The sequence below is a fragment of the Periophthalmus magnuspinnatus genome, chromosome 13, assembly GCF_009829125.3.
Source record: "Periophthalmus magnuspinnatus isolate fPerMag1 chromosome 13, fPerMag1.2.pri, whole genome shotgun sequence".
NCBI classification, from domain to species: domain Eukaryota; kingdom Metazoa; phylum Chordata; class Actinopteri; order Gobiiformes; family Gobiidae; genus Periophthalmus; species Periophthalmus magnuspinnatus.
Window position 1 is genome coordinate 4,042,646 of NC_047138.1, and position 10,861 is coordinate 4,053,506.

The 10,861-nt window shown below is 38.3% G+C and overlaps 3 protein-coding genes across 7 annotated transcripts in view; 2 read left to right on the top strand and 1 right to left on the bottom strand.

The window, feature by feature from the left end:
* Positions 1-1,566, top strand: part of fam118b (family with sequence similarity 118 member B) — a 144,399-nt gene extending 142,833 nt beyond the window's left edge. For 4 of the 5 annotated variants that reach the window (XM_055226222.1, XM_055226224.1, XM_033976676.2 and 1 more), the window contains exons 7-8: positions 435-500; positions 699-1,566. In XM_055226222.1, the coding sequence (XP_055082197.1) occupies positions 435-500; positions 699-769 (137 nt within the window). In that variant the 3' untranslated portion in view covers positions 770-1,566. The remainder of the gene's footprint in view (positions 1-434; positions 501-698) is intronic. The other variant, XM_055226225.1, reaches the window with a different exon arrangement.
* Positions 1,567-1,967: 401 nt separating this feature from the next.
* Positions 1,968-6,690, bottom strand: srpra (SRP receptor subunit alpha). The gene is made up of 15 exons (XM_033976675.2): positions 6,612-6,690; positions 6,366-6,507; positions 5,771-5,854; positions 5,529-5,692; positions 5,254-5,417; positions 5,008-5,167; positions 4,780-4,930; positions 4,577-4,689; positions 4,387-4,502; positions 4,213-4,299; positions 3,944-4,116; positions 3,648-3,861; positions 3,293-3,456; positions 3,106-3,204; positions 1,968-3,026 (listed from the first exon to the last, which is right to left on the bottom strand). Exons 2-15 carry the CDS (start codon positions 6,486-6,488, stop codon positions 2,898-2,900), a joined length of 1,941 nt encoding a protein of 646 aa, XP_033832566.1. The 5' UTR covers positions 6,489-6,507; positions 6,612-6,690; the 3' UTR covers positions 1,968-2,897.
* A 1,223-nt stretch (positions 6,691-7,913) lies between these two features.
* tirap (toll-interleukin 1 receptor (TIR) domain containing adaptor protein) lies at positions 7,914-10,547 on the top strand. The gene is made up of 3 exons (XM_033977256.2): positions 7,914-8,045; positions 9,823-10,374; positions 10,475-10,547. The coding sequence occupies exons 1-3, from the start codon at positions 8,039-8,041 to the stop codon at positions 10,531-10,533; spliced, it is 618 nt and encodes a 205-aa protein (XP_033833147.2). The 5' UTR covers positions 7,914-8,038; the 3' UTR covers positions 10,534-10,547.
* The last annotated feature ends 314 nt before the right edge of the window (positions 10,548-10,861 follow it).

A 10,861-nucleotide genomic window follows, 5' to 3' on the forward strand; every position in this document is an offset into this window, starting at 1 on the left:
TGTAGTGATTTTGATAAAATTTGTGCTGAATTTTGAAGTCTTATAGAGCCTCAAAATCTGCATGAAATACTTTTACTTTTTACTCTTTTAAGTACACTTTTAAGCAGGTACTTTAATGCTTTTATACAAGTAGATTTTTTTCATGTCATACTTTTACTTTGAGTATTTTTTCCCTGGTATCTGTACTTTTACTTAAGCTAGGAAGAAATGGAAGAATGTTGTTATTTATGATGTTTTTCTTGTAGTAATGGCCTTTTGACATTATTTTGTAGCTGACACACCCTTTAGCCTAAAGCTTTGCACTCTTCTTATAATATGAATTTAAAACAAAGCTAACCGGGTTAAAATAAGTTCTTTGAAAATAAAGTGCACTGAAATCTAACATTTGTTACTTATTTACCTGATTTAATATTTTTACTTGGCTTTGATTCCAGGTTCTCCTTCACAAAATGAGGAGGAACTACAGAACGGCATCACCACACAGAAAAACCTCTTTCAAGGTTAGGCCTGAATGATTTCTCTGTGGCGTCGGCCGGTCACTGCTTGGAGGAGGCACTTGCACATAAATACTTGACTGCTTCGTATTGCATGCTGGTAGTTGTCACTGTGTGTGGTGTCTGCATGCTCAACACTGTGGTTTTCAGTGGATTGTCTCTGTTACTCACCACTCACACAAGTCCTTCCTTTCTCTTTGCCAGACATCACTCTTGACAGGCAAACTATTGGAATCACTGTCAATCATTCTCCCCCACAGCTCCATCCAGTCTAAGCTACTTGGACTAAGATTCTGGCCACATTCACACTTGGAAATCCAGGAACCTTTGACGATATGGGCAAAAAAGACATTCAGAATTGTGCTTTATAGGCTTTCATTTGAAGGGAAAGTGAAAGTGTCAAAATCAGTGTATACTTTTGTTTACAGATAAAATATGTTGCATACATTTTTGTAGGGCTGTACTCATTTAAAACAAATTCTTGGTTCACTAAAGACATGTTCTGTGCTTTTAATTAGTAGTTTTAAAGTGGGCATGTCATGAGCTCACAAAACTATTCAGCATTTCTTTGATCTGACCCAAAATGCACTTACAAAACCCAATAATAACCCACTGTATAGTAGAGAAGTACCAGTAAATTGTGAGTACATTTACATGGCCAGTAAAAATCAGATAACTACAATAATCAGATAACCCAAACGAATAAAAATGTTGCCTGACGAAGACTCCATTGATTAACAGATAATTGACAAAACGATTAAAAAAAAAGCCTTAGCCCTCCATTTTTAAAGACGGTCCGTGACTTGAACTTTTGTGTATGAATTTGAACATGTATAAACTGAAGTATTAAGAAGCAGTTTTATCAAACATCCTCAGTGTATGTTGTATTCATTCCTTCACTTAACCCTGAAGCATTAAAGCTGTCCACGCACAGATTTAGGGGCAGGAAATAAGCCTTTGTCAAGTCACAAAGAAAGAATGCTCATGGGTTTTCAGTAGCAAATATTTTTCACTGCTGTTATAAAACTGTAATTGATTTTGTATTTTGATAATAAAAATTTACAAATAAAAACCTTCTGTCATGTTTTTGCACAGTTCATTTGAGTTGTACATTTGAACACGTCTTGGATTCTCAGACATGGGCCTTTTTATGTGGAGTGTCTCATTCCTAATTGTAAATCTTCACCAGTCTCTTAATTTAAAACATACTGAAAGATATTCCTCCATTTTAGCTCAGGATCTACAACGGCGTTCCTTGTGCTTATTGCAACATTCACTGATTTTGAACTATACTATGCCACTTTGAGCCGTCAGACAGGAATTAACCCCGAGGATCTTATACTAGTGGTTTATTACACCAGATATCCATCCCTTTTCAGAATAAACCTTTAATCCAACCCTCCAAACTAAGCATATTACTTAATAAGCAATGCAGCTACTTTCAGGTACACTTGATTAAAAAGAACAGAAAGTCAGACAAATAGTATAGCAGCTTTATTTAGAAACGCTTACATTCTCATAAATTATCTGAAATCTTTTATTTTTAACCGCTTCTACCTCTTATTGCACCACCATAAATAAAAATGGGCAAAATTATTAAGACTTTCCTTATGTCAAAATTAAAAAAGGGAAGAACACAAATTATTTTGCTAAGTTTTTTGTCTTCTATCTGTGCAATCAACATAAAATTGACTAGACCGCAAACATTTACCAAATAATAAAACTGAAATGAAAATTTTAAGTGCCTTAGAATTTACAGCTATTGGCATGTTGTCACAAGGTCCAAATGTCTTACTTGGGTTCTTTTATCAGATTGTTTAATTGGCTTTTTACTGCAGAAATCCAGGCCCCATGACAAAGTATAAATGAATAGATTTTTGAACACAACTTGAAAAACAGGATCACAGAGGCACAATGGTCACTAAGCGTTCCTCACAGGCTGCTGCTAAAACGTCACATCTTCAGCCTCCAAACCCGGAGAGCAAATGTGACAAACGACAGGATTTTTAGGTCTTAATTTTGTCTTTCTCTGGAGACAGTTGCATGTCAGGCCCAACAGTTTTACAAGTGTTGAAGTTTTTTGTTACAGAAATAACAGTTTTGAACAGTAATATATGAAGAGCAGTAGATATCCAATTCAGAAGCATATCCATAAGTAATGAAAAGTTAAATTATTTTAGTAGTACGATAAAAGAAATACCCAAAAATATGTATTTACTCTGAAGGACAATTATTATGAATGAAAGTGAATAATGTAGTTGTGCGTAATAAATATAAACAAGTTTTATCTCTACAAACTTTCCATGAACTACTGAAATAACTTAACAATTCAACAATTATGCAACTTATTGATGTGCTGTATTGACTTCAATGTAATGTAATTAAATAGGGGACTGATGGAGTTTAGGCTTTCATTAGGGCACTGACGACTGCTCGGGCGTTGAGGCTGCGCAGGTCGTTGTACGTCTGCCCCGTCCCAACAAACACAATGGGCTGCCCAGTGATGTAGGTCATTGAGATGGCAGCCCCCACCTGTGAAGCAGAAAATAATTAGGTTTATGAAAAAAAAATACTAATTCAATAATTCAAATAATATATACACTTTTAATACCTTGTCATCAATTGTGTCAAACTTGGTGAGGACAATGCCGTCAATGAGGCGAGGTTTGTCAGACATGGAATGATCTGCCAGAGCCTGGTTGAACTTTACCTGAACACGTAAAGAAATGCAAATATAATTATACAGGCAAGTAATTTAAGGAGCGCTAGCTATAAACTTGAATTCAGTCTAATCTTACCAACTGATCCACAGCCTCATTGCCCACAAGAGCCTCCCCAACAAACAGCACAAGGTCAGGCATGTTGACAGCAATGAGTTTGGCCAGGGCAGTCATTAAAGGGGCATTGTCCTGCATACGCCCAGCAGTGTCCACCAACACCACATCAAAGGCCTGGTTACGAGCTGAAAAGGATAAAGACAAATTCAAAACACTTGAAGCAGTCACTACAAGCATTCCCTCTCTGGCCCCTTTGAGGGCTCAAAGGCAGACATCTGATGGATTGAGTAATGAATCCCAGTTACTCAGATGAAACTGTGCTTAGCATTTGTTTAGCATTAAAAATAGTGTAATTTCAAAATGCATTTTTTCCTACCGTAAGCAATGGCTTCCATGGCGATGCCCGCAGCATCCTTGCCATAACCCTTCTCATAGAGCTGAACGACAGGCCGTCCTCCGTGCTGCTCTGGGGGGTGGAGGGAGTTGAGGCGTCGCTGATGAGTGCGGAGCTGCTCCACAGCTCCAGCACGAAAGGTGTCACAGGCTGCGATCAGCACAGTGAAACCGTTCTCGATCAGCCAGAAAGAAATCTGGAATCAGACATTTAGATTAGGACATAAAACATGAATAAATGAAAAACTCAAAGGAATTAGTATTCTGTCTTTAAGTCACCTTGGCTAAGTTTGTAGATTTTCCAACCCCATTAACACCACAAAATGTGATGACAAATGGTCTTCGTTGGTTCTGAGCTTCCATGACGTCTCTCAAAATGTCCACTCTTCGTTTTGGCTGCAGGATTTGCACCAGTGAGTCCTGGAGAGCCTGCTTTACAGTTGAGGTCACAGCTGAAGAAAAAGACAGTAGGATTTGCACATATTAACCTAGGTGTTGTTAAATACGTGGTTGTCAGAGTTATTTAGGTTGAATCAAAGTATACTTACTGGTGAATGTGCCCATAACTTTGCCCTCCAGTTTTTTAGCTACAGACTCACAGAGCTGGGAGGAAATGTCAGCAGCAACATTCTTAGCTGGAAATAAAAAGATGAAGGTTTAGACTGTAAAGTTTAAATGATTTGGACACTCGTAATGAGAAAATGAACATGTTTAAATCCTACCGATGAGGTGGTCCCTCATCTTTTCTAACACTGGTTCCATATCTTCTCGACTGAGGCTCTTGGAGCCCACCAGCCCCTTCAGCATCCCAAACATGCCACCCAGACCTTTGCTTGAGCTGTGATGGGAAAAAGACTTCTTTCCATTAAATGGCTCTACAAAATGTCTATACATTTCAAATGTTTTCAATACCTAGGAGCGCTTTTTTGACTGATAATTACAGTTTCCTCTTCTTCCTCTTCCTCCTCACTGGACTCATAATCAACAGACTGCAGGTCTCCCTTCATAGAACTCAGCTGCCGGTCCTGTCATAGCACAATGTTAAATATTCAGCTGCACTGGATTTACAAAAGCATCACATTCTTGTTGTTGTTGATGATTTTGTTTGTACATACCACATCTATTTGGCCCTCCTGATATTGGTCAGTGCCATTACTGGCGTTATCTCCATTTCTTTCGCTATAGTCCAAGTTCTTGGAGCTGCTACCACCCATGCCCCAAACACGCATTTGTTTTTCCTTTGGTTTCTGAGGTTTTGGGGACTTGCTGTGAAAAAGAGAAAATAGTAAAAAGAAACTACAGAGACTTATTTGTTCAGTACCAGATACTGAAGTTAGACTTACGTTTGTTTTTCAACAGATACTGTCTTTTGCTTTTTCCGAAAAAACTCCTCACGATTCTTTTGAATGATCTCTTCTGCTGTCAACGCCTGGTTCCCATTTTCAGTTGCTTTTGGACTGGATGTCTTTCCAGTATCGACTTTAGCTGGCTCTGCAGCAGGAGCTACAACATAAACATATTTTAGGGTGAAGTTTAGCATGGCAAAAACAAAGAGGAACTGCATTATGTTTGCAAAAACATCTACTCACCCCCCTTTTTGGTATTTTTATTCTTCTTTCCACCACTGTCCTTGCCTTTGTCCCCACCTTTAGTCTCAATCATTGACTTCACAGTTTTCTGAGATTTATCAGACTCCTCAAAGGTCCTCATGCCACGAACGCGGCTTCGAGCTTTGCTGCCCTCTTCTGCATCTCTTCATGTGTTAGAAAGACATTGAGCCTCTTGCCAAATGATTAAATAATAACCAACTAATATACCTAAAATTAAAAATAATAAAAATAGAGCATTAAATAAATTGACCTACTTCAGAAGCATGCTGAAATCATCCTCAAAGTCAAAGTTGTTGTTGAGTAGTTTTAAAGCTCCTTTTTGCTCCAACTCATTCTTATAACGATCCCTAAAATGAAGCTGAACATCATCTAGGAACTTGTCCACATATGTCAGCGTCAGGATCTTTTGAAAACCCACCTAGAACAAACAAGATCAGTTATCTATGTTGGATAAGTGTTTTGCATTGAATTATAATGTGAAAATATTAAAACTTACCACAAATATTAACTCAAACTCATTGTCCAACTTATATTTAAGACTCAGAGCTTCATGAGTGAACGTATTTTTCCCACTGCGCTCCTATAATGCAACAATAACATGAAAATGTAAAAATCACTGACAACTTTCCGTTCCAAAGAGAAAGCACAACATTTCCCCTTTGGTGGTTAAACTGCAAAATATATTCCTTACCATCCTTCCACCAGCACTCTCACAACCCACAAAGGGGAACTCTGCTCTTACATGAACCCATTCTAAACTATAATTTGTTCCCGTTACAATTGCAATATAATTTATTACTATTACACAAAGAGTTCCCTTAACTAATTTGCTCGTTAAAAAAGCTTGAGGGCAAACAACAGGCTTGATTACATTGAAAAAAAATAAAAATAAATAAGTACATGACCTAAAACAGTTAAAGTTTATTGAGACAGTGCAAGATCACATGTCCCAGTTAAAGTTAAATCTGTAAATAACGTAGAAATAGGACAGTGAGAACTTGCGCAATAAGCTTTGTAGCTTTAGCTTTAGCGGTTAGCTTTTAGTCCTGGTGTTGTTTACATGCCAGATGTGTAATATACATGTGTTTCACCTGTAGAATAACGGAGCGGATGAGAGCATTGACGGGTCCAGTGAAGGATCCAGTGACTCCTGCTCCCTGGAAACACCACAGCACTATCCCCCCTTTGCTAAAGATGGAGAAGAAATCGAGCATCTTGTGTTCACGAACCTTACTACATGAGGTTTAAAAAGAGCACAGAGAAATGTCACGGTAAACACGTTTTTAAAATATGAAAACGCTACAAATAATGCCAAAGAAATAAAAAATAAATCATACCAAAAACAGGAGAACAGAATATTCCTCAGTAAAACAGGTACACTCCACTAATAGTGCAAGAACAGTTTGAGACACGTCAGAGGCAAAACCGGAAGTAGATGCGGGCTTCCGGGTACTTCCACGCATGCGCACAAGAATGTAAACAAAGCGGCAGATGTCATGCAATTCCCCCTGACAAACTGAAATGTCACAGTGGTTTAGTAATGATGCCCCCTCTATCCAAATGTGGAAGAAGAGTTGAGATATTGCCTCAGAGGTAAATCCAATCTTTTTTAAAATGGGAAAATTAAAAGGGTAGTGGCTGCATTCGATATGATTCATCTCATTGAATTATTATGCAATTCATTTATTGATGCAATATGCTATGCTGTGCTATTGTTCTTTGTTTTCGTTTTTTCGTTTTTTTCATTTTTAATTTTATTTGTAAAAAGTTAAATAAAAATAATGAAAAAATTATAATAATAAGGTGGTATCATGGATCTATTATATACAGGTGTGCAGCACTGCAGCATGGACTTATGTATGTAGTGCATTATAAATATTAATACTGCTATTATACCTGCATAGAGGCGATAATGTACTCTTTATGCACCAACACGAAGAAGACGTACCTCCATATGTATGTGGCACTAGCTCCCTGTTAGCTTCAGGATTGACTTTAAGATTCTCATGATGATGTTTGAATGTCTCCATGTGTTGGTGCCTTCCTATTTCTCTGAGCTTCTTTCTGCTTCTTCCTCTGAGTATTAGAACAGCCCAATCTTTCTATGATATTTTTAAATGTTTGTTGAAAACTCATTTGTTTGCGCTGGCTTTTAACACGAGCTGAGCGGGACTTTTGCTTTGTTTTGTAAGATTGCATTTTATACTGTACAGCACTTTGGGCAGCGGCGGTTGTTTTTTAAATGTGCTTTATAAATACTTTTGACTTGACTTGAAAGAATATATTATAATAATACCTGGATGACTGGGGGATTACACAGACCTTCATGGCACAAATGACAGAGTTTTTAAAATGTTTATATATAAATATATATTTTTTATTTATTAATCCTGAAATGAGAGTGACAAATCTTTTTATAGCCAGTTTCATTTATTTATTTATTTTTTTCCTTACTGCCTCTTCAACTGAATATTTGAATATTAAGAATCTGTGTTTTGCACTTATTACGGTAAAGGGAGGATACGAAAGTGCATCTATTTCCACTTGACCGAAATTTCTTTGGCTGTTAACAACTTCCTCTTTTTTCTGGTTGTTCTATATGACATAAGTATGTGATCGTTTTGTTCTTTGCAGTGAACCTTTCTGTTTGGTGTGTTCCAAGTACAGCTCTTGACTGAAATAATGGAGTAGCAGAAGGCTGAGAAGATAAACTTGTATTCCGTCTGATAATGACATAAAGAAACACAACAATGAAGTTCGGAATATGCATGGTGAGTGCAAATATTGGATTGCTTGGTTATTCTGTAACTTATGTCAATAATATATTCATTGTACTTGGCAAAAGCTATGCTGTAATTACAGATCCATTAAAATCAAATCTATTCAGCAAACTTTATCTGATAAGTTATGCAAGCTATCTGCTTTATGACAAGGCAAGGCAAGTTTATTTGTATAGCACTATTTGTAAACTAAGTAATTCAAAGTGATTTACAGAATAAGAAAGACATTAAAATCACAATACAACAAATTAAAACACAAATAATCACAAATAATAATCATAAAATGAATATTCAAAGAGAAGAGTGCAGAATAAAAACCTTTCAGTCACATGCACAGATAAACAGAACTGCTTTGAGCCTGGATTTAAACACTGTCAAAGTAGAGTCCTGTCTCACATCTTCAGGGAGACTGTTCCAGGTTTTAGCTGCATAAAACTGAAACACCGATTCCCCATGTTTAGTCCTGACTCTGGCACCAGCAGGAGGCTGGTCCCTGAAGTCCTCCTCATGTGAGATGGTTCATGTGGCTCATGTGGGAGATGTTCTTTGGTGCTGGTCCATGGAGAGACTTGTTCACACTGAGCTGCTTTAAAGTCTCTGAGCCACAGGAGCCAGAGACCTGAGCCACAGGACACATGTGTGAAGTACATCCTGGTTCTAGTCAGGACCCGAGCAGCAGAGGTCTGGGTGTACTGCAGTTGTCTTACAGTGAGCAGGCCGTTACAGTAGTCTAACCTACTGGTTAACAATCACAAGTGGACCAGCTAAAAGTGCTATAAGGAAGAAAGTTGATACGTGACTAGAATGATGAGATTCTTGTCAGAATCCAAATGTCTAACTAACTGGGAGTCAACTGGTTTACAAAAATAATACATTGTGAAAGCATGTTCCTTTTATCCGATCAGAAGAACCACTGGAGACCAGAGAGTAGAATCACTCGAGTTTTATTGTTCCCTATACATCCAATCTAATACAAGTCAGGCGTGATGCTGTCCCTAGTACGTGCACGGAGATCTCAGGGGCGGTCCCTTTTTGATCTGAGCGCCTGACCCTGAACGCCACATTTAAACATAAATCATGAATATTCAGTAGCTGGGTGTGGACATCTTCTTCTTCCTTCTGGCACTCCTCTACCCTCCAGGCGCCCCACTGGCGCAGCGTTATCTGCAACAGCTTGTTCTGGGAGGACATGCTACACAATCTATCTATTGTCACAGTACGTTCTTTTCTATGCGATAGGGCAAGAATGGAGTGTGTTTTGTGCAGTGTTGCATGAAAGTCCTAAACCTCCTTTTAGTCTAATCTTTAATATTATGAGCAATGATGTTTACGTCCTTCAATTGTCAAGGAATTTTTTGTCAATAGGAAATAATTATAGCACACAGGCCTATTTTAGGTCTCTCTGACAGAAGGACTTGGGTGGTGTGGTGTGTGGTGATTTAACTAATTGAAAAACTAAACTAAACAAACCCAGGATAGTTCTATCTAGTTTTGTATTAGAAAATGATTGAAAATGACCATGTGAAAGTGTGAACAAACAAAATGGTAATATTAAAAAGGGACAAAGGCCCACTTTGTCACAGGGAGCATATTGTTTCTACATTGGTGTGTCCAAAATTAGGCCTATATCCTAACATAATATGGGCCTGAACTTAATCCAATACAATAGTCACACAGGGATTGTATATTTTGTACAGAGCTCAGTATGATAACTATAGTGTTTGTACATAGAACTGAAAATGCCTTTTATTCTTTTTCTGTATTTCAGGATGGTTTCAAAAACTTTTTAAATCAAAAGCTTCTTTGTCATCTGAAAAAGTGTCGAGTGTCACATCTTCACCCTCACAGACGGTCTCCTCTCCAGGAGCAGCCTGCTGTCAGCGCCAGTCCCTCTTGAACTCTGCAGCCCGATGGACGCGTCCGTACGACGTGTTTGTGTGCCACAGCCACGAGCTCAGTGACACTGAGGAGGCGGAGCGCCTGGTGTCTTGCCTCGAGGCGCCGCCTCATAACCTGAGGTGTTTTTTGTCTCACAGAGACTCCTGTCCTGGAGCAGCCATACCTTCTGAGCTGTGTCAGGCTGTACAGAACAGCCACATTAAGGTTCTGATCATCACAGAGCACTTCTTAAAGGATGAATGGTGCACTTATGTTATGCACCAAGCACTGGCAGATGGACCTATGTCAAACCGGATGATCCCCCTGGTGAGAAACTTACTGCACTCTGACTTTCCACCAGAGCTAAGAGTCTATTCCTACACTGACCTCAACAGAAATACAGAACACTGCTACACGATGGTCACCAGGACTGTGCTTCAGTGTAAGTGACAGTGCAGTACGTAATAACAGTGTTTGTTTTATGTAGGCCTACTAGTATTCAATTGTGCTTGAATCTTATGTGACATATTTTTCTTCTTTAGACTTGAAAGACTTGGTACGAAATGAGAGTGACTTCAGCAGCAAGAACTCTGTACCATAACAACATACAACATGATGTGAATAAACTTTTGTTTTTGTGGAGTGTAGACTGCTTGGCCTTGAGTACGTACAGTCTTTTAATGCACTGTTATAAGACAATTAACAATCATCCATCAGTGTACATGGTCCAGTGTATGTGCCATGTTCCAGAGGATTTTATTTGACTGTATAGAGCAGTAATTACCACTAGATGTCGCCTTTCCCTCACCCTAATATTGTCAAATGTGCAAATGTGTCTTATTTTATTCTTCTTGTTCAGGCGTATAAGAACATAATCAGATTATGAGGAAAGGCACACAGTTATAGGCCTATTTACCATTTACTATATA

Excerpts from the sequence above, each read along its gene's own strand:
- srpra (XM_033976675.2), bottom strand. The coding sequence starts at position 6,488 with ATGCTCGATTTCTTCTCCATCTTTAGCAAAGGGGGGATAGTGCTGTGG. Across the intron at positions 3,862-3,943 it reads AATCTACAAACTTAGCCAAG|ATTTCTTTCTGGCTGATCGA; the intron begins GTGACTTAAAGA and ends GTCTGATTCCAG. Across the intron at positions 3,205-3,292 it reads ATGAGGCTGTGGATCAGTTG|GTAAAGTTCAACCAGGCTCT; the intron begins GTAAGATTAGAC and ends TTACGTGTTCAG.
- tirap (XM_033977256.2), top strand. Across the intron at positions 10,375-10,474 it reads CACCAGGACTGTGCTTCAGT|ACTTGAAAGACTTGGTACGA; the intron begins GTAAGTGACAGT and ends TTTCTTCTTTAG.